The sequence below is a fragment of the Musa acuminata genome, chromosome BXJ2-4 (assembly GCF_036884655.1).
Source record: "Musa acuminata AAA Group cultivar baxijiao chromosome BXJ2-4, Cavendish_Baxijiao_AAA, whole genome shotgun sequence".
In the NCBI taxonomy this organism is placed as follows: domain Eukaryota; kingdom Viridiplantae; phylum Streptophyta; class Magnoliopsida; order Zingiberales; family Musaceae; genus Musa; species Musa acuminata.
Window position 1 is genome coordinate 26,492,432 of NC_088341.1, and position 27,007 is coordinate 26,519,438.

Consider the following 27,007-nt stretch of genomic DNA (forward strand, 5'->3'; position numbering starts at 1 on the left):
ATGATAAATCAAATCGCTTGTTTAAAAGAACTTAAGCTATCTTTAATCTTATAGGAATCTATCTACATTCCTTTCATTAAATTTTTCGAAAAGTGATTTTGATAATGATTTTGGATTCCTTTTCGTATGATTTGTTTTAATAATGAGATATATTTTATATAAAATATTCTTTTCTTGATTCACGTATGATTTACTTATCTAAGAGAAGATTTATCCAAATGAATCTTGATTCTTGACATTAATAATTTGATATTTATTTGAATCAAGATATTTTGATCTCCTATAATTCTATTCGTTATTTATTAAAAAGAGATTTGTCAAGAGGAATCATTCACGAATTTGAATTTTCATATTAATATCCTTCATGTTATGATTTTTTATATGACTCTTACGATTTTCTTGGTATTTTATTTAAAGAGGAGATTTTTTTTGAATCATGATTTTTTGACTTTATAACTTGAGATCTTTCATTAATATATAAATCATTACCTTGACAACTTGAGATTCTTATGAACCAAGATTGTTTAATATGTTTCTTCATTTTACTATCCAAAAGAATCATAATTTGTCTCTTGATATTCATAATTTGTCTTCATGAATTGTATACCTCATCACCAAGTTAATTTTTTTCTTGATATATTTCATGTGATGATTTGATAAATGATGAATGTTTGGTACCAACAATCATGAAGTGATAAATGCTTAAAAATTTTAATATCTTAGTATCATGTATGATATGCTCATAGTGATGATTGATTTATTTGTATCATTCATGAAGTAAGGATGCAAATGTAAGGGTTTGAAATTGTGCATGTTTTAATTTGAAACTATAATGATACACAAACATATTGAAATAAAATTGATACTTTACATAAGATTTGCTAGCTTACACAATTTAAGAAAATACAAAAACATACTAACTTGCTCATTTCAAAAGAGAAGCAAAGATTGCTAACTTACTTATTTCAAGAAGCAAAAGTTGTTTTTTCGAACATCTCAAATATTGCTAAGTTACACTTTCTAAAATGATGAAAAAATTTGCTAGCTTGTATGTTGTAAAACTTGCTATCTTACTACCCAATATAAAACTTGTTAGCTTGCATGCTCTAAAATGATATAAAATCTGCTAGCTTGCATGTTCTAATATGATGTAGCACTTGTTAAATTTGCTAGCTTACAAATTGCAATGATGATAAAAAATGAGATTATGTTTATTATATAATGTTATAAAGCTTATATCTTATACAGATGAAAGTTGCACTTCTCTTTTTGTTGATGACAAAGGGGGAGAAGTATGATAATGTTATGCATAGTTTTATCATAACACGTTGTTTGAGTTTTAGAATCCAAGAGTTCTATCAATAAGACATATTGATAGGGGGAGTTAAGGTTAGCTCCATCATCAATTGATTGTCATCATAAAAAAAAAGGAGAGATTGTAGAATCTCGAATTTTGATGATGAAATCAATTGAGAGTGTTTATGATTTGATCTACATTTTGAGTGATGCAGGAAGCTTCGATCAGGGAGAGACAATTAAAGCAGGAAGAATCATGTTAGGTCGGAGTAGAACATGTCAGAAGATTGGACGTCGAGCCGGAGAATCGATCGACGTATCGGCAAAAGGCTTCGGGCCATGGCTTTGGGCATCGGGCCAAGAAGAGCGGAAATTACGTCAAGGATATCGGAGTTGCGGAGGATAACTAACCGATTGGGCAATAAGCCACAAGAGAGGATGATGCGCCGAAGAATCAGAAGAAGCGTCGATGAACCAATGACATGTCGAACAACATGATTAAGCTTTGTAATAATTATCTATATCGAAGTTGGTTTTAATTGTGTAGGATTAACTACGATAGTGATCAAGGCATAAAGCAAAATGAAGTCCCCGAGTCGAGAACGAGATTTCGTTGGGAGTTCGAGAGTTCGTCGGAAGTCCGGACGTTCGTCGGAAGTTCTACCAAAATTGACCAAGAAGTCCAGAAGCTTGCCGAAGAAGCTCGTCAGAACTCACCAAGAAGATCATCGTGAAGTCCAGGAGCTTGCTGGGAGTCCGCTGGAACATTACCGAGAGATCGTCGGAAGTTCACCGAAAGATTACCGGAAGCTCGCCGGAAGAAACCAAGACTAACTAGAACAAATTTGCTTAGTGTATGCCTTAGAATTCGTAGTTAGCCATAATTAGGATTGGAATTGGGCCAACCCAATTAGGGGCTAGTTGGGCCCTTGTATGGATTGTGTTAGGCCCAATAAAAGGCCCAGACAATGACCCAACAGGTGACACCGTCGTGGCACAGTCTCCGAGACCATGTCAGGCGATGGTACCGCCGGTCTGGGCGGTGGTATCGCCGAGACTCAGTCTCCGAGGCTATCAAGTGATGGTATCACCAAATTGGGCGATGGTACCATCCAATGATAGGGTGCTAGGCAGTGGTATCGCCCAGTGTTAGAAAGCACTAGCGATGGTACCGCCAACACAAGCGATGATACCACTAGTACCGAAAGGACCCGGGATAAGACATTTTTAGGCTCCAAGTTTGAATCCACTTAAGGCCTATAAATACTCCTCTCATCCCTAGTTAACAAACATAAGCATAGAAAGTTTAAAAGTGAGAAAACGTTTAGAGAGAATTCTCATCTAATTCTAAGTTTAAAATACTGTTTAGGAAGGAGCAAGTGCTTGTAAAAGGTTGACTCCTAAACCTGTGAAAAGGAGAAGATCATTAGTGGATGCCGATGGTCTCGACAGAAGGGGAATCAACGAAGTGGATATAAGTCACAACGACCGAATCATTAAAAAATGATTTGCATTTCTGTTTTGCTATTTATCTTTATTACAAACCGTTTTACTTATTATTTTTGCTGCACACCCTTCCGAAAGATTTTTGAACCAACGGTGATTCTATCCGCTGCACTAATTTACCCCCCTCTTAGTGCCGACTCATTCCTAACAGCTTCATCTAAAACAAAACTAGTAGTGCTTCATCTAAACACAACAGGCCATTGCCAAACCCAGCCACATGATTTCTCGTTTAGTTTACACAGGTTTTTGGGAATTATATATGTTAAGATATGCCCTGGGAAATAGTAACACAGGTTGTCCTGAGCATATTTTTATACGAGAAAAGCTATTGCATGTTTTGGTTACTTCGAGAAAAAGAATTTGTTGCACTAGTTCATCATTCAAATATATCCATCCAAAATCTTTGCATTTACTTGGTTCATATCAGGGTGGAAATTGTTTGTTTATCCTTATCTACCTATATGGTTTCAAATTACAATGGATCTTCACTTGCTCCTACAAAACACAAACGCTAATTGGGTCAGTTATCTTCATGGCAAGAAAATGTCAAACCCACACTAGCTTAAACAAGAGCACCTCGGCACAAACACAAGCCATCGGCAAACATAGAACCCTCAAATGAATCCTGCATTTATCAGCAACCATCAATCAGATAATTATAAAGCTTAGCAAAGTAATTCTGACAACAACTAAAAGAATGTTAAATGTTCTGTCAATAAGATATCAGTAACCTTTCACAATGATCCTTACACAGAGGGATCATTTGTGCAGTACGAAAGGAATTAACATAGCCACTAGGAGGAAGACCACCATAATCTGCATGAATATCAGCATGAAATTTATGTGGAAATCTAGACTTAAATAATAATTAATCTAGTGGATGGAATGAGGCTCACCAGCAACGTAACATAGTGGAATTTGCTCTCGTATACATGCAAACTCCTATAACAGGCCAGACGATGCAAACCGCTTAACATATATAAAGATCATCTTAACAAAGATATCAAGAAAATAGCAAACCTTTTGCTAAGCAACCCAGAAGATATGCAGGTCTTTTGTATGGCATCTACACGCTGATGTGTTAAACTGGCATTTGGATCATTATTGTCAATCTGCACAACCAGTTGTAACTCTAGTCAATGATGTACAACAGAACCAAGGACATCAATCATAATATGAAACAAACTATAGGGTAGCCCAACAAATTCATCTTACAAGCCAATTTTATCAAAAAAATGAGATCCAAATAAACAATGTCAAAAAAGATATGGAGCCTCCAGATTGCCACTTTCATACCCGACCTCTCATCAAAGAATTAATTGAATCTTTCGTTCGCCTCGTATAATGTAAGGGCAGAGATAGAGATGATCTTAAATATTAAGTTGTCAACTCAAACTGCTTGTTAAGAATCCTTAGATTAAAGTAATACTGAGATTTCTGAACCAACACAAGCACCTGAACCTCTATCCTCTCTACTTAGTCTTGCCCCAACATTAGCTGACGCAGATACGAAAACTGATCCTGCTTGAACACCAGCTTCATCTGATTCTGATTCTGTCCTATCAACTAGATCTGAAGCTGATTCTTGGTGAGTTTTCACATGTATACACATCGTTTGCTGATGTTATGGATGTTTTGGCTTTGGTGTAAACATTAGCACTGGTCAACATCCCAGAAACTTGATGTAGATTTAACTAGCAATATTTCATACGTACTAATTAACACCTTGATCTGGTCTTCTTGTTACTTGGTTTATTAAAAAGACAGGCAAAATAGGATTAGAATCTGTGGAAAATATCAAGTTTTTCTTTGATCTTCTGGTTTATTTCCAATATTACAAAAATACCAGAAGCTAGAAGTTATTCCATGAGTTCAAATTGAGGTGGCCTTGGACAAGAGCTACTTGCTTCTTGCCAAAGTTCATAGCTATATGTTTCTGCGTGCCCAGATTAGTGCTACTAAATGTAGAGCACTTAGATAAATAGGTACAACTTATTTCTACAAAAATACAACTGATGGATACTTTATAGTACACAGTTATACTGATCAGTAACTCAAAACTGCTTAGTCCTCGACTACCTGAGACAAAAAGTTTGTTATTATAAGAACTTGCTTATTAAAAATTTTAATTAAAAAGGATGCTGATATGGCTTTTACAATCTTGTACAATTTTTGCACTAATTAAACACTACACCAACTCAAACCACTTGGCACTTGACTAGCAAAAAGGAAAAGGAAAATCAAAATACCTTTTGTTACTATAAAACTTGTTTAATAAAAACTTTAACATAAAAAGGATGCTGATCCATCTTTTAGGATTAGTAAATATTTTGAGTTCATGAGTGGATAAATGCCATTTTTAAACACTAGATGTTATTTTCAAAATATTGAATTTTGAAAAAGTCAGATGATTATTCTACATAACATAGGACTTTCTACCTTTGATTTCAGCAAAGAAGAAAATTCATAAAAAGCACCATATACATCTGACATAGAGTATGTCTGGTCAATAACCTTAGCTGTTAGTCCTGGAAAAGAAGTCAAAAAGATATATAAGTTTAGCACGCTATAATAATACAAATCACAGAATTAAACAAAAAATGATAAAAACTAATTCTGATATCTGCAGGCACAAAATGACCAAAAAATATAATAGATATATGTCTATGAAATAATTAGGATTATGCTGTTAACTAGTCATGGCATTAAATGCTTACAAACCACAAAGCCAATCATGAAAACCTACTTTAGAAACTACACAAATGCTAAGGTTTCATAGGTAAGTGAATCAAATTGCATCTTTATTGATTCAATAAAGATGGCAAGTGAATCAAATTCTAATAATGTTAAGGTTTATTGCATCTTTATTGATTCAATAATGCTAAGGTTTCATAGATAAGTGAATCAAATTCAATAAACTACAAAAAGCCTACTTTAGAAACTACATTTTCTTTATTGATTTATTTCAATAAATGCTATCATTTATCATCAATCTTAGAAACTAAATGAAAGAATAAGTCCTATAAGTGGAATGTCTTTCAAGTGAATTGTTGTTTCAATAATGACCTTCACCAGTCCTTGCATTGGCTAACCAACTGTACTCAGCTTATTTTTAGTTGTTCATCATCTGATATTTACATTATTTGTTTTTGTTGTCCTCCTCGAAAATTGTACAGACAGAGTAAAGATGTGTACATGGTGATTAAGCAATGTTTAATAACCAACCCTAAAGAAACCATCTAAGTGGTCATGATTTCTAAGACTGGCTAATCTTTTTAGATCTCAAATTGTTAAATCTTCTACTCACCTTTTCTTACTAAAAATACAAAGAATGATGGCTAAGAAGGTATGTTCCATGACATAGACATAAATCAAATACTTTACAGGTAAGAATATTGGGTATTTAAGAAACATACCTTCAAAAATTAGAAATTAATGTCTGGAGTTATCAGAAAAGATAAAATAAGAAATATTTTATACGAGAAAAATTATGGATAATTTTAATTGACCACAAAATTACACATAAATGCATTAGTTGTTTTTCTATATCCAAAAGAGGCTATAAGTGCACCAATTAGGCAAACTTAATTTACATTAAAGATTTCTAGAGATTTATGGAAATGCTTGATTGGAATAATATAAAACGATGAGAAAAATACTGAGACATACAGATAATGACAAGAATAAAGCTCAATATTGTGATAAAATCCATGTAGCCAAGAGCCAAGTACAATCACATAGGAAGGTTTTGCATGTCATTTTGCAAATACCCACATTCATTTGAAAATTGCAAACCTACCTCAATAGTTGTCTTCCTAAGTGTTTAAGGATTCAAACAAAATCAAAAGTAAGAAGGAAATAACTAGTGTAATGTTCCAATTCTTTGCAATCAGCTATATTGAACCTCTCTCACCATTTGAACTTTCTGTAAGGAATTATCTATTGTTAAATTAAGCAGTGAATTCACTATCCATTGTTTCTAGTAAAGCTTTGGTCTCCCTCCATCTTTCCTTGATTGCTGATCCTAATCAAATCTATTCATCTATTGAGAATTTGAGGTCTCTTTGAAACAAGGTCCGCAATACCGTACCGTACCGGAGTTTCGACCTGGGCTCGGTACCGGTATGGTACGGTATACCGAGCGGTATAGTCAGGCGTGCCGAGCACTGTAGCACTGCTACAGTGCTACTACAGTGTCGGACCGGTAACAGGCGGCCCGTGTACCGAACGCCTATCGGACCGGTACGTACCGTCCATACCGGACAGTACAGTCCGGTACTGCAGACCATGGTTTGAAATACATGTTCATATATCTTAAATGATTCCTGCCCCCCTCCCCTCCCCTCTCACCCCCACCCCACTGAATATCAAGATAGTAAAATTACATAGTTATAAAGAAAATCAACCCATCAAAAAATATTTATTAGAAAGTTAAGATAAAAGAGATATGAACAGAGAGAGAGAGAGAGAGTCTTTTCACTTAAAAAATCCACAACTTTTCTATTTTCACACACCAACAGAATGCTATGTAAAACAAAATTCCTACATCGAAACTGACTCAACCATTAAGAGTGAACATGAGGGGGAAATTAATCAGGAAGTTGCAAAGAACATATACAATTACAATACTTTAGTTAAATGATCTTAAACAAGAGATTCTTACCACGTCTCATCTTTACAACTCCTCTGAAAACCTCCACATTGTTGTAGCATAAAGCTAGGGTTCCAATTGCCATAATCTGTTACAGGTGACAGTAGCCATTAAAATGTGCTCCGATTCAGTAACATTAAACTACATAGGTTCAACCATCATGATATCAGCAATATGTTGCATACTTAGGTTTTATGAAGGGAAAGCAGCAAACCGATAATAGAAAGATAAAGGTCAAAGCATCTCATATAATACTAGAGTAAAATATGAATTCGGAAAAGAAAACATGAGCACTATGCTACATATACACTGATCTAGACAGACAGTTATCATAATCTCCAGCTAAAATATGTTCATTCAATTAAAATATCTCTTTTTTCCAAGTAAAAGCAAGGACTAGATGCAACAAGCATATTTCTAATAATGTAAAATAACTTAAAACCAACTAATTGGCCCATCAAGCATGATTAAACGACAAGATCAGTTTAGACAATTAGATTGATGCACCTTTTACCCTGGATGCCTAGTGCAGGCAACCATAAAGGTTATGCAACTTGATACAGGCCTATAGCCTTATACATTCTTACATGTTACCATCCTAAGATATATGCAGATGCTTAATGGACATGCACAGAACCATGACTTATTCAAAGTTATTTGTTTTAAATTTTTCAGTATGAAAATGATGAAAAATCATATTGTAGTGCATTATTCCTGAAACATGAAGATGAGATACACAACTTTCTGTATAATTCACTGACATGTATATTTAAAATCATAGTGACTTAAAAAGAGAAAAGCAGCGGCAAAGTCACACTTACAAAATTCATATCTACTATGAGATACAAATTTTATGATTTTTTTTAAATGAATATTTAGTTCAACTGTACAAAAGTGTAGAATACAGTTCACCTGCAAGAGTTCCTTGTATTATGTTTTGCAATATAAAAGCAGAGGTAATAATCTTTTTCAAAAAAATGCAAATGGTTTTACATCATAAACAATCATAGTATGACAGTTAACAAAGAAGCAGAAGGATTGCAAAACCTGCTTGTTCAATTTTATATGGTACAGTTTCACCAAACTACAAGATAACATATCTATTCTACATTCCCATATTTACATAGGCAGCATTCTCGCTCTCAAAGGCAGACTGCATCGTACATTGTATGTAGGTAACTCTTTCTTATGAATAATGATTTCACAATTGAACATAAGATTTTTCCAATGTCATAAGAAAATTGTTAATGTGATGAAATTTTGGTGACTTGTGATAAATGAAACATCGTCTGTAAATTGTGTATGTAAAATGGAATAGTGATTACAACATAGCAGTTGTCAAAATTTTTGCTCTAGTACTTACAATTCTGAATGTACAATTGATTTTTGTGACAATTTATCTGGCATGTGTCATCATAGCATGCCAAATATGTAAAAACATAAAGCAACCAAAGTTTATTACTCATAATGACATAACATTGTTTCTTATTTCAAGTACCAATAGTTTATGCAAATATTGTTTGGATAGTCAATCTGAGAATAGTGACATATGGGAGTTACTATGTGATGCTACAAAATAGTAGGAGAAACCCAGTCAATAATTGTTAAAACTTAGTTCAATGATAGAGAATAAGATCACTCTACATCTTATTCGGAAATGTTTTGATCACATCCTGGTAAAGCCAAGAGAATGGTCATTTAGAGAATCTAGATAAAATAACATTCCCTTGGCAATAACAATTTGATATTCTTAGGTATGGTGGGAACTTTGAAGAGCACAACCTAAGACGGAAAAAAAATGTGCTAGCTACTTTTGTGTCGACTTTACTGTTTCTACTGATCAACATTCAAACTAATTTGTTATGTTTACTTGGTATGGTACAGCTTCCTCGGTGGATGGGTCAGCTTGTGTAGTGACTTGCAAGGTTTGTGAAGTAGTAATTTATGTGAAATGGGATAGAATTCCAACTTATGCAGAATTTCAGCATGCTACCTAATTTGGATCACCTATTGTCCGATCAACCATTGTCCGGTAACAAATATTTAGACAATCAAAGGATTGATAGATTATATAGCAAAGGCTCAAAGAGCCATTTTTGTATCCAAGGAAGATAAAGACCATAAGCAGGAGAAAGAAGACATCTATGAGTCAAAATATGAAAATATTTTAGCAATATTTTTGTTATTATTTTTACTGTTTAGATATTTTAGAATCAAATTTATTGTCTAATTAGTGTTCAAAATTCCTAATATAAATATGGTATAAGGCTAGACCAAGGTTTAAAATCTTAATCTGATATCAATTTTGGCATCTTGTTGGATCATATGGTATTGACATAGCAGGCAATATACTGATCTACCATCAAGTATCGTAAAAAAGTTCAAAAAATGAATATCAGCCAGTGATCTATTATTAGTCTTTGACCAAACCAGTAAATATCATCTTACTAGTTTTTAGAGTGTTCACTCTAGAACTCCTACAAACATACAAGTCCTGAACTCTGAAGGTATAATTGGATGATAATTTTCTTTGCTCCAAAATCATCTCTCTTTTCCATCTCTTTGGTCTTTCAAGGGACCAATTCCCTAAAAGAGAAGTAGCTCCCTGATAGAACCATCCTATCAAAATTCAGCTTGGATACATTAGGTAACCTAATCTGGAAAAGAGAAATTGATTCATTGATTCATTATTCAGAGGAACTCATTGTTCATGGTGTAAGAAGCATGTGATGAGTCAGCTGTGTACCCTTCAAAATGTAAAACTAGCTGTCATAAGCTCTTAACATAAAAGTTCTCTCAACCTAAAAGCTCATAGATACACCAAAAAAGTAAAAGAAAGTGAGGTACTTATGGTTTCTTTCGAACAAAGACATTTGTATCATTGAAAGATACTATTGGTCCCCAAAAATCCCAAGTAGTTTCACTAGGAAATAGAATGTAAAAATTTATGCTTAGGTCACAATAAAGCACTAAGCTGACAGTAGGTTGCTTGTTATACATTGCAGAAGGATACCCTCAAGCCCATCGAAGGGTTCCAATATCGTATCTTCAATCACAAAATAAAAATCTAAGCAACAGTCTCCCGACTTCTGAAATGCTTGCCTCAGGAAAGTCATACTACTAAAATCGGCAAAAGATATAAGAAGCAACGGCAACCCAATAGTTTATTACTAATCTAATTGATTGAAATGATAAGCTAGGAAAAACTAAACCCAAGTATCAAATTTGCCATAAATGTACTATAGTCTTGGAAAGAACCATTTTGTTTTTTATGTACCTGTGGAATTGCTGCAAAGCGAAAGATAGAGAGATCTTTTAAACCTGACATATATTGCAAGCAATCTTCGGCATGGATCAAAGCATTAGTTACCAAGTCATTCAAGCATTGCACTGCCTTAGTTGAGTTTTCAACATATTTGAAATCCTGAATGTCAACAGAAGTGAGGAATAAGAATTATCATCTAAAGCATCATGTGTATATGACTGCATCTTTAAGTTACACTTTAATTTGCTTATTGTGGCCATATTAATCTTTAATTAAACACTATGCCTTGAACCCCAGTAAGAGGAAATAAAATTGCTTGAGAAAAAGGAGAGGGAAGAAAAAATGATGCTGAGGAGACATCATAGTGACGCTATAAGTATTAACAGTAGTTTGACGCTAAGGTGACATCATAGTGACACATTGTTGTGGGTTTGATCCTACTGTATACTTCTAGTACATAAATTACGTAAGCTCTGAATAGGAGTAAGATAAAAAGACAATTATAGGTTGAAAATATACAAAATTACTCTTTGGTTCAATTACATTTTCAAAATGTATCTTGTTATGCAGAATAAAGATCTGATCCATAATTGACCAAGGGAAAGCCCCATCCATGGGAAAAACTCCACCAGGACCCTGGCAGAGTGATATTGCAGTGACTTTTTAGGAATGACAAGTTTGCATGAATAGTTAACAACTGTCTTGAGATTTATCTCTATCAATGAGATTTATCCTCATGAATAGTGGAAAAATGAGGTACAAGTATGTGTGGGAAAAATATATGTTGGAACAGATTATTTATTGTCATTGACTGACTGTTGTGAAATTTTGCAACAGTAAGAATGAGTTCATCTCAAGCTGGAAAAACTGAGCAGGTCCACTTTTTGTCTTTAAGTTAAATTACGCTTAACATTTGAAATATCTGATTCCTAGTTGAAATTGGAACTCATACACAAGTCCAATTCGCAGATATACAACCAACAAATACAACTTGCATCATCTCTTGTACGTTTTCCAAGAGGAGTGGGTATGTTTTTCTCTTATTGCTTTTTTTTCTGAAAAATAATATTTAAGCAACAAAGATGGATAACAAATGAACCTCAAGCTTATTGGCATATTTGCTCCAGATTTGGTGAGGCCAAAACATGCGTGACTTTGGAATCTCATTTATATCCTCCAGATAATCCCGAATAATATTTGTTTTCTGCATTTCAGAAGAAGTTACATTCTATTCAATGGAGAAACTGCAAACAAAAGAATAGAACTCTTTAAGTAATCAGAACATGACCATGCCATAAAGGCCTGACACATACCTGAAGAAACAAACCCATGGAATTGGACAGGTTATCCGGAGCAAGTTCTTCTGAACCAGAAGCATGAAAAAGTTTAGACAGTCCTAACCCAACCAGTCCTGCTACATAGTGACAATATTCATCATAATCATCGGTTGTCTCTACCTGCATATAAGTAAAGAGCAATATAATAAAATTTCAATGGAAGAGTATAATGTGAGAAAAAGTAGTAGATTACTTATATAGAATTCATAGAAACCTTGAAAAAGTTTAAAATTTTGGTTTGGTCCTAGTACTGCAAACAGGTCGGACTCGAACCAGTATGTGTCAGTCAATACAATACCAATACGGTCAGTATAGACCTAAGGAAAACTAAAATGATTTTAAGTTTGGTATATATGGCTCTGTATTGTAATACCTGCATTATAGTGTCTCCAATCAGATGTATACCATAGCCTCAGTATACCATGATAACATCATATGTTCTGAGTGTAAACATCCTAATCTGACTGAAAATAACAGAACTCCAACGATGGGTTCAGAATTTATGTGCAAATAAGTAAATGCAGGTGTGTCAATCTACATTACAAAATGGATAATAGAAATTAAAGTAATTGCAAAGAAATCAAGCTGATGTGTCATGCATTAGAATCCTATGATTTGAAGAATGAAGTACGTCAAATTTTCTTGACTCCTTCATTCCCCCTCTCTCCATTTACCCCCATCATTCTCACCATACATAGTAGGAGGTCAAAACTATTGTGTCATTGAAAGATGGAAATCATAACAGATGACAGATGGTATACAATGCTATTACTGTTGCTAATGATTGCAGAAACATGAGTTGACTATAGCAATGTCCCAGAGGGAACAACTTCCACTGTAGTTAAGGCATTACCACAAGTTTACCAGTGCAACATGAAAGGCAACAATTACTTTCACTATATCTATCACAAACAGAAGAACAACTTCTACCTTATTCCTGCACTGTGTGAATTACCCAATATACAATTTTGCAAGAAATTTCCATTTATCTCTGGATAATTTTTACTGGGTACTTCAGGTTGTTTTTCTCTTAAGATTTTAAAGTTGTCATGATTGAGCAAAGATTAGTTATATTAATGGATCAAGTTCATGCATATTCGTTTCTTCAATTTTTATTTTTAGAATTCGAAAATGTTTTGAACCAGTTTGATTATTGTGTGGCTGCCTAGACGAATTTGCAATGGCTCAAGAGTGAATAGATCCTTGGCTGTTGGTTTAATATCATCAGTTTCTAAAACAATGATAAAGCAGCTTTTAAACTTTAATTCCACAATGAAGAATCTCATCAGAAGATATAATATGTTAATGCAGCAAAAACTTAACTCAAAATCCCACAATATGGTAGCCCATTAGAATTTATTAGCTCCAATGGCAGAGTTATATTATAAAATTTTGAAATAGCTAAACATAACTGAAAATGCTCATAGCAATTCCTTAAGAATTAATACAACCAATAACAAAGCCATAAAATCCCAACTATTATCATTTGCTGCCATTGAGACATATGACAAATCATACATTTAGGTAAGTTAAGAGTATTAAATCTTTTATTTATAATTGTTATTAAAATATTTTTAATTCTTCCCCTATCTCTCCTCATATCACTAATCGTAATCATTTCACTTCTTCTAAGTACTACGTTTGAAAATATCTTAAGCACATATCATTGCAACTTAAAAGATTTCTTTTATGAGGAGATTTTTAAATGCAGTAGTTAGAAGAGATGAAATAATTACTAGTATGACATTTGTTTAAGCTTATCCTGTTTCAAATATGAAAATCTAACTATCATTCTGTTTTTACTCTATAAATAATATCTTTATTAATTTATCTATCTTGTTAAATAATTGATTCAAAATACTTAAACACTTACTTAATGGAACTTCTTGCCCATCCAACTTAATTATATCCTCTTGTCTGTAATTAGTATTACTAAAATCACATTTTATTTATTCAACTTTAGTCCCACTTAATTAAAACCTTTAACCTTTAGTTTTTAAGGATTGCCTCCATAGCTTAAGTTTAGAATTAATTCTATTTTAATCTTATAAATAAAACAATATCATCAGCAAATAATATACAACAAGGAGAGGTCTATCCTTTAATGACTAATAAGTTCATAGATAATGTGAAAACTAATTTCCTTAACAATTAATCTTGAAATAAATTGATTTCCTTCAATAACAAATATAATTTCATCTTTCACATTAATCGAAGATGTCACTAAAATATAAAAACAATACTTTTCCACTCGCATCAACAAATGAAAATATTAAAATAAATTTTGCATCACTTGGAAAATGTATTTTGTTTTTTATCAATCCAAGGACTAATAATAATTAGATAAGAACTGTGTAGCATATTGTGATCAAAACCATATTTGAAATGCAATATACAAGTGACTCTATTGTATGTTTGTGTGAGTTCATGAATGTAGGGTATGTTGCAGCATTAACTACACACCTCCTTGCATATGAACTTTGCCATTCCTGCACCCATTCTCTTGGTAATATCTTCAATTGCCTCTTGATAACTGGGTGCCACAAAAGCAATGGAATTGGTAGTATAAAAAATGAAATCAATTTGTCTAGGAGAGAGAGTATTTTCTTAATTTTATGTCATATAACATTTATATATTATGGTATATAGAGTGACGATTTTTAATAGATGCAAAAGTTTTAAGAATGTAAGCTAAAAGCATATGAAGAATTCCATTGGATAACAAACTAACTCAATTAAATGCCAACAGAACAGGATAACAGTTTAAAAAACTAGAATAGTGGCAAAAGAATTGTCTAATTCAAAATAAAAAAACTCAATATCCATTAGCATTATTTAAGCATTAGTAAGTCCATGTAAGAATGATATCAATATCAAGTTAATTCAAGAACACAGGTGGTTCACAGTAGATATGTGCAGATAAAACTTTTTTAATTTGAGTACCTGATGATAGATCCACTGGCGGATAGAATAGAACTGATAATGCATGTCAGGGACAGAGGGCCTTTATATTCAGGAACCACAATGCTTAAAGGGTGCTAGTCAAGAGTCAATTCTAGGAATGACTTGATCCAAAGAGAAATAGTTTTACTGATCATTTTGCTTCCCACCTAAGAAAGGGAAGTGATACAACCAAATCTTCACCAATTGATTATTCTAATTCAAGGGATCAAGATGTTTGAGCAAATCACTTTTATGTTACTTGAATTTTTTTGTGTGGTGTAGCTTGTGTATCATTGATATAATGCCTTGTAGTCCAATATATTTGCCTAGATAGCCACATATGTCATATATTTATTGGGATATGCCATGAAAGCATGGACTGTGAGAGCTTGAGCCATGAGCTTATGTGAGTGTTCATATATCATAAATGTTTACTGAATTTTCCAGACAAACAAGCATATATAAGTACTAGAAATCACGTATATGACAAAAGAAAGTAAACTTAGTTATGACAACACTTTGTTCTCATGTAAATAGATTAAACATATTAAAACAAAATGACCTTCTTTCCAGCTCCAAGAAAGCAGTTGAGACAAGATGAAGTTTATCCATCAGAACTTTATAGTCCTTTGTACCACCTAATAAGAAAGACATGATTAGAAATAGTACCAAGAATATGATATGGATCCACAGAAATAAGTACTTCTCTAAATAAATTAACTAAAGATATCTTGCATAGTCCTTTTGATAAGTTTGAAACAGTAACTTACGGTTTTGTACATAGCTAAGCATCTAAAACATAATTACAGACCAAATAGGTCACACATAATATGTTTCTTACCAATACAAGGCCAATAAGAAAAAGCATTGTATTACTTGGTTATGTGTCGTTACAAAGGTCATGAGATCCAATATGAATACTTCTCAATGGTACAAGGCTAGCAAATAGGTCAAGTCAAACCCATGAACCCAAGTTAAACAAGTCTGACACTCGTTGACTTTTTTAAGAAAAGCACAGTTCTGATGTTTCTTTTGTCCCTTCGGAAAATAAAAAAATCAAAAATAAAGAAATGATTGATATATTCAAGATAATTATGTATTTACAAAATATCAACTCAATTCATCCTATTTCATCTCCGCTATATAATATGATTCTGAAGAATGAACCAAATATGGACAGTTCTAATAACATTTCATTCTTGAACAAAAATCAATGCTAGCAATCCATAAACATCCAACTTGACACATATATGTAAGGACCTAGTATATATCACATCCAAGTTATCTGACACTTATTATATATGTCCAAAAAGATAAAGAATGGAATTCACTATTAATAAACATATGAGGAAAAGCCAGGAAAAAGAATTGGAATCTTGAGGATAGCCGATTCAGCAAACTTCCACTTGCTTGAACCTTATCCAAACCTTGGCTGATCTCATTCGTTAATCTAGCTACAATATTACAAGTTCCAACAAATTTACAATGGACAAAGAAAAAAGAGGATTTGCTGGAATAAGAATTTTAATTTCTTTTTAGTAAATTCAGTTTGCATATTAGTTATTCTAGTTTCCAGAAATTAATCAACTTTTAAAGTCAAATTTCATGAAGTTTAATTGATTGACAATTTCCAAAAAAAAAGGTAGAAACCTAAGGAGACAACTTACCAATGTATCTGAAGTTTATCAAGACTGAGGTAGGATCAAAAATCGAGATTACCCAAAGTAGATTGATGGCATTGAAATAGGCAACAAAAAAATCAAATAAAAAATCATATATATTAAATTTTGGCTCTATTTTGATATATATATATGTATATATATATATACATATATATATACATATATATATATACATATATATATGTTTGTATGTATGTTATAGCATGTAGAAAAAATGAACTTTAAAATGAGAGATTTTCTCTTAGTACTCAACTTTTATTCAATTTTGAAAATGGAATATCAGTCTTGCTTGAACAAAATAGGATATCTGCTCAAGTTAATTTAGATTTAGAGTTGCCTTTAAATTAAAGTGAGGATCCTGTTCAATGGATCTAATTTTAAATGGATGATAATAACATAATTATATATTGATGGTCATAGGCAATGCAAGTACAAGTTGACTGTTAAGATGTATATTCCTGCCCCCATACTTACACATCTTATGGTGATCATGAATCCAGTGACAATACCAACAATTCCACAACAATGACAAGAGTAGCCTCCATCAAAATGGTGGCATCTGGCAATTTTTGTTACTCTACTCTCCTCTACTTTGCTAAATTTGGTTGGATCTTCTTGGATCAGTGCTGTTTTACATCTTATTTTTGTATCTACTTTTTTCATATCCACTTTCCGTGGTTCGAATTTGTTGAGTTGATTGGGACTAGGGACTTCCTGATTACTGCAATGGCGAGTGGCAACCCAGCATAACTGTCAAGAAATATATTATAATAAATTTGAATAAATCAATGCAAACCTAGATCAGCCAATCCATTGTGCATTTGAGTCTATGAAGCATGAATAATTTAAAATACCATCCATGTTTTTGTTGTCTCCATCTTGGACACTGATAATTGTTGTATACTTCCTAACTAGTTATTAGACATCTTAAAATATATATTATGAAATGTGAATCATCTATAATTATTTATGCTTTAATACACTATTTTCTTTATAGAGTTTAAACATTTAACTTGCAATAAATATGAATAATCTCATAAAATTATGTACTTGCATGAAAATAAAGGAGGGACCTAGTGAATAAAACTCCATCAAATGTGGAGTCAGGAGAGTCAAAAAGTATGCACTACCATGCATTAAAATCTCGAACCAGTACATAACCATCAAGATATATTATAATAAATGTGAATCAAGGTGTGAATCAAGGTACGTTTGTACGTACCGGTCCGTTAGCTGACCGGTACATGGACCGCCCATTACTGGACGGAACGATCAGCCAATCCATTGTACCATGGTGCATCTAAGTCAACGAACCATGAATAATTTAAAATACAATCTGTGTCTGTGTTGTCTCCATCTAGGACACTGATACTTGTTGTATATTTCATAACTAGTTATTAGACACCTCAACATATATATTATGAAATGTGAATCATTTATAATTATTTATGTTTTGAGACACTGTTTTTTTATATAGTTTAAAATTTTAACTTGCAATAAATATGAATAATTTCAAAAAGTTATATACATGTTTGAAAATGGAGGGACCTAGTGAATAAGACTCCATCCAGTGCAGGGTCAGGAGAGTGAATAAGTATGCACTTACCATGGATTAAAATCTCTGCCCATGGATCGGAACACGATTAGTATAGGACGACAACCTAACACTTGATATGGACCGGTATAATTGGTATTACCCAAATGAGTGTGTGTGTGTGTGTGTGTGAGAGAGAGAGAGAGAGAGAGAGAGGGAGAGAGAGAGGAGGAGGCAGTGACAACAAAGATGCACAGAAGCAGACAAGGTGGTGATGGTGGCAGCATGCCATGGAAGACGAGGAGGTATGCACAGAAGCAGACAAGGTGGTGATGGTGGTCATGGAAGATGATGTGGCAACGGCAATGTGGTGGACGAACAGAGAGTGCCTAACAAAAAAAAGAAAAAGAGAGAAGAAAAAGGAAAAAAAAAAAGGAAAGACATTCATGACTTCCAAAATTAAAAAAATAGTACCAATACCAGGTAGTAGATTACTGATTGATACAAATACACACCAGTCTGCTTACTATATCATATGCACAGTATGGTGAGCTCATCAGATGGTAGCCTAGTTTAAGATTGGATTGAGCGAAATCACTTGATCAGCATACTAGTCCATACTATCGATATGGACGAAGGTTTAAGTACATGTATAGTATCTATTGGTACACACGAGATTTAGATCCATGCACAATACTACCCTTGTAACTAATGAGGTTGTTTCGATGAGTCAGCTCCTGATCGCTCAGGCCACAATAGAGCAACCTTATGGTGGCACCAAGGCTCACCCTCTATGTACATATGCAAAGTAATTTTGTGAAATTTTATTCTATGTGAATGGTTTTAGTTCTTATTATAAGTTACATATATGAACTTATATATGTAACTATACCGGTCCATATCAAGTGCGGGTCAAAATCTAAATTAACCCGTACTGTCACAATGAGCTCGTACGGGTTAATTTAAGCCAATAGCCCCTTTCAATTTTGCACAGTCCATTTCAATTTCTTTAGATTTTGACAGTGGCAACAATCTTTAAACCTCCCTCCTCTCTCTCCCTTTCTCCTAATCCCTATTCTTGTTGTGTCATCTACTGCTCACATCATCCGTGGCTACCCGATGCTCATGCTGTTTGTCACACACCACCTGCTGCTCACCGCTGCCACCTAATGTCTCAATGCTCATTGCCTCTAGTACTTCTCCTCCTCTTCTTTTTCTCCTCTTATTCTTCTTCACCTCCTCCTCCCCCTTCTTGGCGCCGACTGGTATGCCAGCATACCATGTGTCGCCGGTATGCCAGTATCGAGATTTAAAACCATGGCTTACAAACTATATGACTATGTATATTAATTGTCATGTTGTTTCTTTCTGCAAGATTCATGGCCTCCAGATATCCGTATCTGTCTTATTTGTAGTGCATGTCCATACTTCATAGCATTATGTAAGACTGTAAATGACATTTAGCAATAAGATGCACATAGAAAAAAAGATCTTAGGAGCCAAGTGGACTAATAGGATTCATCAATGTAGTGAAAAAAAAAAATCACTTGACAGATTCTGCAACTCCAAACACATTCCTCGAAACAAAATATGGAATGTAATGCAAAAGTTAATGATATATGGAAACTTGGCATCTTAGCTCAAGCAATGCTCAAAGGTTAAAAACATTCTATTAGAAGTACTTACATGAAAAATGCCATTCACAATCATATATGTGGCGATAGAAATTCTGTAGAATCGGCACTTTGATGTCAGAAGGTATGCTAGTATCATCCTCTGCAATTTGTTAAAATATAGGTTACATGTAAACCTACGATATCTCAGGAATATACCAAGCTGACAAATGTAAAACCCTCTGCAATACCCATAAAAGCTAAGAGATGGTCACATGATTTTAGGCTAATTGAAAATGATAAGAATTTAAAGAAAGCGAACATGCCTTCCATGCATAGGTGCAGATTAGCAACCACAGAATATTGTAGTTTATTGGCAGACTGTAACTAATAGTAAGATTAGCCAAATTAATTTGGAAGCCTATTATGTACTTTATGCAGAAGCTTTAATCTGTAAGCATGTTATATTTCTTGTATTCAGTTGTCCCTGTTTCCAATATATTCCCACAATGTTGTTTTTCCTTTTCGATGGAAAAAGAAAGGACACAAGATCCACAAACAGAAACTTGAAAGAAAATGACAAATAATGCAGTAATGATATCCAATTAAGTTGAAAGTCTATTGAGAACTCATTTATGTTTTATAAGCTTATATAAATAAATCAATATGTAGGTGGTTTATTAGATTGCAGCATCCTCATTTTTTTAGTAAAAGACACCAAAGAACTACATACCAGTGATTTAAAAGGCGCTAGGCGCCAAAAGGCGTCAAGGTCCAAAAACGCCCGAGGTGCTAGGCGCTCGCCCGAGCGAAGCGAGGAGCTAAAATATAAAAATATATAATATAATTAATAAATATAATTATTTAAATAAAAAATATACTATTAAATTAAGAAAATTAGGTACTAAATCATAATAGTATTTTTTATTTTTTAAATAAAAAAATATACTATTAAATAAATAAAAATTAATAGTATTAAAATCAAAATAATATATTATTAATCTAATAAATAAAAATACTATTATTAGTATACAGTTAGCAGTATACTGTTAATATACTGTTAACAGTATAGTGAGAAGAGTGTAAGAAGACCGAGGCTGCTGAGGCAACGACGGCGGTAGTAGGCGACAGCAGTAGCTGGAGCGGGAGCGGCGAGCGGCGGCAGCAGCGAGCGACCACAGGGGCGGCGAGCGACGATAATAGCGGCGAGCAGCGATTGTGGCAACGGCGAGTAGTCGGCGAGCAGCGATTGTGGCAGCGACGAGTAGTGACAGTAGCGGCGAGCAGCAACAGTAGCAACAGCAGCAGAGAGCAGCGACAACGGAGAAGAAATCTCGACAGCAAAATCGCGAGTGTTAGGGTTGGGGAAGTCGGGAAAATCACGAGAGGGAGCTTGATATCAGTGATTTAGTTGGTTCGATTGAACCAACTAAAGCACCGAAGACCAACCAGACCTAAAAATATGATTCGGTCGCCTGGTTTAACCCAGGCCCTCGCTCGAAGCGCCCGACGCCTAGGCTCGGGCGAGCGCCCAAGCAGCGCCTCTTTGAAGCGAGGTGCCTAGACATGAAGCGAGGCGCTCAGGCCTCGCCTTGCCTCGCCCGAGCGCCTATTGAAATCACTGCTACATACACAACCACTCCTAGAAAAGTCTTGACAATTATTTTCTTTGTCTGTTAGCTAAAACCAATTTGTTTGGGTTTTAAGTTGAGAATGTTAGTTTAAGAAAAAGGATAAAGTTAGCAAAGAACCCTTTTTCTGATGCATTGCAATTTTTTTCATGTTCTATCATTGTCTTATCTGAAGAGAAAAGACACCAAAGAACTGCATACTCAGAACCATTCCTGGGAAAACCTTCAGTCTTTTCTTAGTCTGTTAGCTAATCCCAAATTGTTTGGACTTTAATTTATGGGTATTAGTACAGGGAAGTTAATAAAGTTAGAAGAACCATTGCTTTTTTCATGTTCATAAACTCATAGAAATATTTTACTGCCATTAGTTATGAAAATCAATACTCTAAAGACATTTGGCCAATTTTGCTAATTACCTTCACTAGGTCAACCATGAATTTGACTTATTTAATAAAGTAAACTTCTTTTAGCAAACTGTAGTGTTTGGCGACTTGAAAATGATTCCTAGATTCATGTTCTCTCTGCAGCATAATAATATACTTCTTCTACAAGGGCAAATTATTTTCTAGTCAGCAATATTGGCACATCTGACCAGATAGTGGTAAAAAGTAGATACAAGGATAAAAAATCTGAAGTCACTGAACCTCCTCCAGATATGAAAGATAGATATACACTTCAGCAAGGACAAATATGTTGTAAAATAAAAGGGGCATGTACAAACCAACAGTATCCAGAGCTCTGAGAACTAGATAGAAAACACAAACCTACAAAAGACGAACGTAAGTTATTAAATATATCAACCATGACAAACTATTTTTCAAAAAAAGAAAACAATTTAAAAATAAAAAAGAGTCACAAATTAAAATAAAAGAAATAAGACCATAGGAAAATTAAGATAGTTAACCATAATCTAGTACTCAATATTGATATATAAACAGATAGGTCTAGAGCTGGCATTTATCTTCTCAATCATTTATAGGTCAACGTTCACAAGATAAGTCCCGAGCAAAAGCATCATAAGAGCATGAAAGAATTTCATTGTGATGTTTCATAATTTCTTGAGCTATAAATAAGTTTTGTTATATTTCTTTTATCAAGAATCATAAATGCACTCAAGTAAAATTAAAGTACAATCACCACAAGGAAATTATCAGTAGATTCACAAGGAATGATTCACTGAGCTTACCATGTTTATGCTATAAAATTTGGGAAGATGAAATGGAGGCTGCAAGTCATATGAAAGATGCAATTGATTCATGCAAAAGAATTTAACACCATAATTTTCAGATTGAAACTAAAAGACTAAGAAAGTAAGAAGTTGTTTTGAATCCTTTGTGTTAAGATCAGGCCTTTAGAGGAATAAAGACCAAAAAAATGCCAATTATATAAAGCATCAAAAAATTGACTAATATAACAAGCGAAAAAGTTTAGTAATAAAAAATAAATAATTTGGTTGAGGCACCCCAACTATAATTGCAAATGCTCAAGTATTCCTCTACAATTAAGAAGAAGAAAAAGAAGGTAACTAAATACTGCATATAGTTATCACAAATGTCACACTGTTTCCTTATACAAAGCCGAGGTAAATATCTAAGCTTAAGCAAGAACAAATCATGCCATTTATGGGACAACTCTATCCAATTAAAATAAATAGGCTATACATAGAAGTATAGAACCTTCTATCTCCAGGTTTTGTCTCTTGGTCGTGTTAAGGAAAATTTTTTTGCATTTCCATTTAAGGCAATAGAAATTTGTACTATCTACACAAGTTTGGCCTAGATAACCTTCATATTTAGGGAAATTGTTTGCGATGTTCACACAATATATTCAAAATCCAGATCTAGTACCCTTCAGAATATCATAAAACATTTCAAAGTTAATCTCCATTAATTTTCAAACTCAAACAAATTTCATATACAACAGAAGCCAATTAACCAACCTATATATAAAAGTACACATCATGAGGAACAAGTGCCTCTCATGAAAAAATGCATTAACTTACCAGGCAGATAAAGAAATTAGATCCTAAAAACTTTAGGCAAAATCCATATAATGCAATTATAGGAATTTCAGACACCTCTGTATAAACATGAATTGAACCAAGCTGAAGAAACATATTAAATGCCTGAATTTTCTCAAGGATTATCATTATAAGATGGTTTTGTTTCTAATGTTTAACTAAAATAATGCATTCTCTTCTACAATTGTGTTTGCATTTCATAGAAAGTCATTCAAGTTGATTTATGAGCAAGAGCATTTTTCATGGTGCATTTAGAATTCCTGTAGTAGTGAGCATAAGGGTGAGATGTTTTAGCTACAAACATAAGCATGTACATACATGACTGGACATATGATGCATTCACAAAGAATAGTATAATGCACATAATTATATAGGGTGAACAACAATATAATCCAAACATACAAGCCAAGAGGTAGGAATATCCATATGCATCAACTCAAAGAAAATCTCTAAGCCATCAATAAAGGTTATAAGCTAGATTATGATATGGATCATATTCTCCCACAAATTTGAACCATATGTATTTCAACAAACATAAAGGTGAGAGGTTTTAGCTACAAAAATAAGCATGTATATACATTACCGGATATATAGTATATTGCACATAATTATAAAGGGTGAACAGCAATATACTCCAAACATACAAGACAAGAGGTAGGAAAATCTATATGTAACAACTCAAAACAATCTCTAAGACACTGGGAAAAGTAATTAGCTAGATTATGAAATGGATCAAATTATCTCACAAATTTAAACCATATGTACTTCATTAAACAGAAAAAGGGCAAAAATATCATGCTTATGGAAAAATATGTAGAGAACCAAAGATAATGGGAACCAAGTCCTCACATCTTGATATCTTTATCTAACAATCACCCGGTTTTTAGAGAAGATATAGCATTGCATATGATATGTGCTATTATCAACTTTACAGGGGCAACTGCCTCAACTATAATTTATTAATTAGTAATGTTTATCTGTAAAGAAAAAAAACTTTGAAATAAGACTAGAGATTAATATGATAGAATGATGGCCCATTTATTTTTGCATACTAATAACAACAATAATAGTAAATTATAGTGGCATAAATGAGAAAAAGGAACCATAGAATTGTACCTGGCTTCATGAATTGTATACATGAACCTAGTATTATGCCACCTTGCATGCAGCTGCATTTTAGAAATATTCCTTTATTTTAGGCTGCATAGACCTTGTGCTTGGAGGTTGCATAACCGCAACCACATTTTGGAACATTTGCTCGGAGAGAATTAAAAGAAGGGATCCCTGAGGATTGCTGGCATAGTTACTGGAACTTTTGTTTTCATAGACATGTTCCATACAGAAGAACCACATGGTCAAACTTTGCATTGCTTTGTTAGTAAGCAATTTAGCACCTAAAATTTGTGATGATATGTTTTCCATTTAGCAAAAAAGAGATGAAGTATCGAGTTAGTCTTTGTGATCTTAGTGAAGTTGGCTAAGCTTTGTTTGTGCCGTGTTGATATTACAGTGATTAATGATAATTCTGTCTCAAAAGTAACCAAACACATAAAGTACTAAATTTCAGTACTAGCCTGCAAGTGACAACCCCTAGCTATGACTAGAGGTTACTTGTAAGAGCATATCACAGAGAAAACAGAAGGTGTGATAAGTTCATTCTAGTTGATTTCAAGGAAACTAATCGAATGATCATTCCCTCTTCTAGCGTACGATGCCACTGGAGCCGCTGCTTCCCAGGTATGCTGCTGCTGCTTCTTGTCCTCCTCTTCTTTCTTCTTCTTCTTCCTTCTTCTTCTTTCTCCTCCGCTGCTTCCTCTTATTCCTTATTCCTTCCTCTTTCTTCCTCCTTTGTTCCTCCACCATCCCCTCCTATTGTCCCTCTTTTTCTTCCTAGCCAAAACACCGGCCCATACCGATATACCATGTGTCTGTATACCAGAACAAATTGGTACATACTGGTCTGACTGATTGCCGAAACAGGTCCAGTACCCAAAAATCTATTTCTCATTCTAAAATCCTTTACTACTACCAGAGAATATCCCATGTTATTACTTCAATGCTTAAACGATCCTATCTATTTCTCATTCTAACATCCTTGAGTAACTGCTACAAGAGAATGCCCAATGTGATCTTTTAGATTCTTGATTGGTCGATCCTATATGTATCATTCTAACATCCTTGACTAACTGTTATCGGACCAACATCACAAGCAGGCTTATATATCACCGACAGGACAACCTCACGAGAAACCTGAAAAGGGTTCGATGTTGTAGCAGTTCGACATCAGAACATATCCATAAATTAACATCAAAACCAAAAAAGGAGATCCAGCGTGATGGCACATTGACATCCGACATACATCCATAAATATATATTGTAAATTGGCACACGTTTATAGATCAACATCAAATCTGAAAAGGATAGGAAATGAGAAGACCGGATTCAGATCTCGTGAGGCAGAAAACAAATCCATAACAAATTGATCTTCAGAGGCAGAAGCCTCCGCATATCAAGAGATGGGATACACGATCATACGACGGCAAGAAACGGAGGATTCACATTCAAAGAAGGGAGGAATGAGGGGAATGGAGGGGGTGGGTAGGGAAAGAAAGGGGCGTACAGCATTGCGGAGCTGCGGGCCGAGCTGCTGGATGACGAGGGCGAAACTGCGGGAGACCTTCTGGAGCATGGAGTAGGAGAAGGCCCAGTGTGGCTCCGCCGGGATCTGGCGCCGTATCCGATCCGCCGCCAGCTTCAGCTTCACCAGCGGGTACACCTCCTCCGGATATGCCACCACCGTCCCCAACATCCCCATCTCTCTCTCTCTCTCTCTCTCTCTCTCTCTCGTGCGTATCGTCGGGGGTTTGAGGGGAATGTATTGCGGGCGCAACGCGGCTACCGCCTCTTAAGGGATGGACGGGTCAACAACGCAAACGTAACCAATGACATGTTCCACACGGCCACTAAGTTGATCAGTTTACAAACCATCAAAGATTCGATCATCGAATCGAAAGTACGATGAGAATGTGTATTTCCATGACAAAAGCATTTGGAAGCATTAATAAAGATGCTTACATAAGGAATTAAGCTTGATTAAGGTGATCCATTGGGACATTAGAATTTCTAATTGAGTTTTTTTGGGTGTATTGTCAGTTTCGGAGTCGAGTACTAGTTTTGCCACAAGTATGAATGGAGCAATACATATTTTTATTCAAATTCGAAATTGTCCCAACTTTGGATTATTGTCCATCTGTTGCATAGTTCTAAGATGATAAGATACTTAGTAGAATTAGCGTCAGATAGTTCATTTGTCCTATCTAATTATAGCTTATTACCATTTATGTTATATGAAGTAGATAGGTGTTGCTAAGAGGAAAGATGATGAGACTGACACTAATGCAAATGGGGTCAGACATTATACAATGGAATTATTCTGAGTATCTTAAATATTATTAGAAATATTTGGTATTATATAAGTGTTTTTTTTTATTTCTCTATTTATCGTGTGTTTTTAGAAGCTAATCAAGCA

The 27,007-nt window shown here is 34.2% G+C and overlaps 1 protein-coding gene across 4 annotated transcripts; it reads right to left on the reverse strand.

The window, feature by feature from the left end:
• Positions 1-3,178: 3,178 nt before the first annotated feature.
• Positions 3,179-26,375, reverse strand: LOC103981888 (squalene synthase 1). 4 transcript variants are annotated; one of them, XR_671447.3, is made up of 15 exons: positions 26,099-26,375; positions 22,180-22,222; positions 19,901-19,990; positions 15,561-15,636; positions 14,519-14,588; positions 12,032-12,175; positions 11,818-11,922; positions 10,731-10,877; positions 7,466-7,541; positions 5,242-5,330; positions 3,823-3,914; positions 3,699-3,744; positions 3,553-3,618; positions 3,379-3,427; positions 3,179-3,297 (listed from the first exon to the last, which is right to left on the reverse strand). XR_671447.3 is itself a non-coding variant. In XM_009398643.3 (14 exons), exons 1-13 carry the CDS (start codon positions 26,291-26,293, stop codon positions 3,562-3,564), a joined length of 1,230 nt encoding a protein of 409 aa, XP_009396918.1. In that variant the 5' UTR covers positions 26,294-26,375; the 3' UTR covers positions 3,179-3,427; positions 3,553-3,561. The 4 variants fall into 4 exon arrangements, 2 of the variants coding, with proteins under 2 accessions (XP_009396918.1, XP_009396917.1); XR_671446.3 differs by having other exon boundaries at positions 3,534-3,618; XM_009398643.3 differs by having other exon boundaries at positions 3,179-3,427.
• Positions 26,376-27,007: the final 632 nt, after the last annotated feature.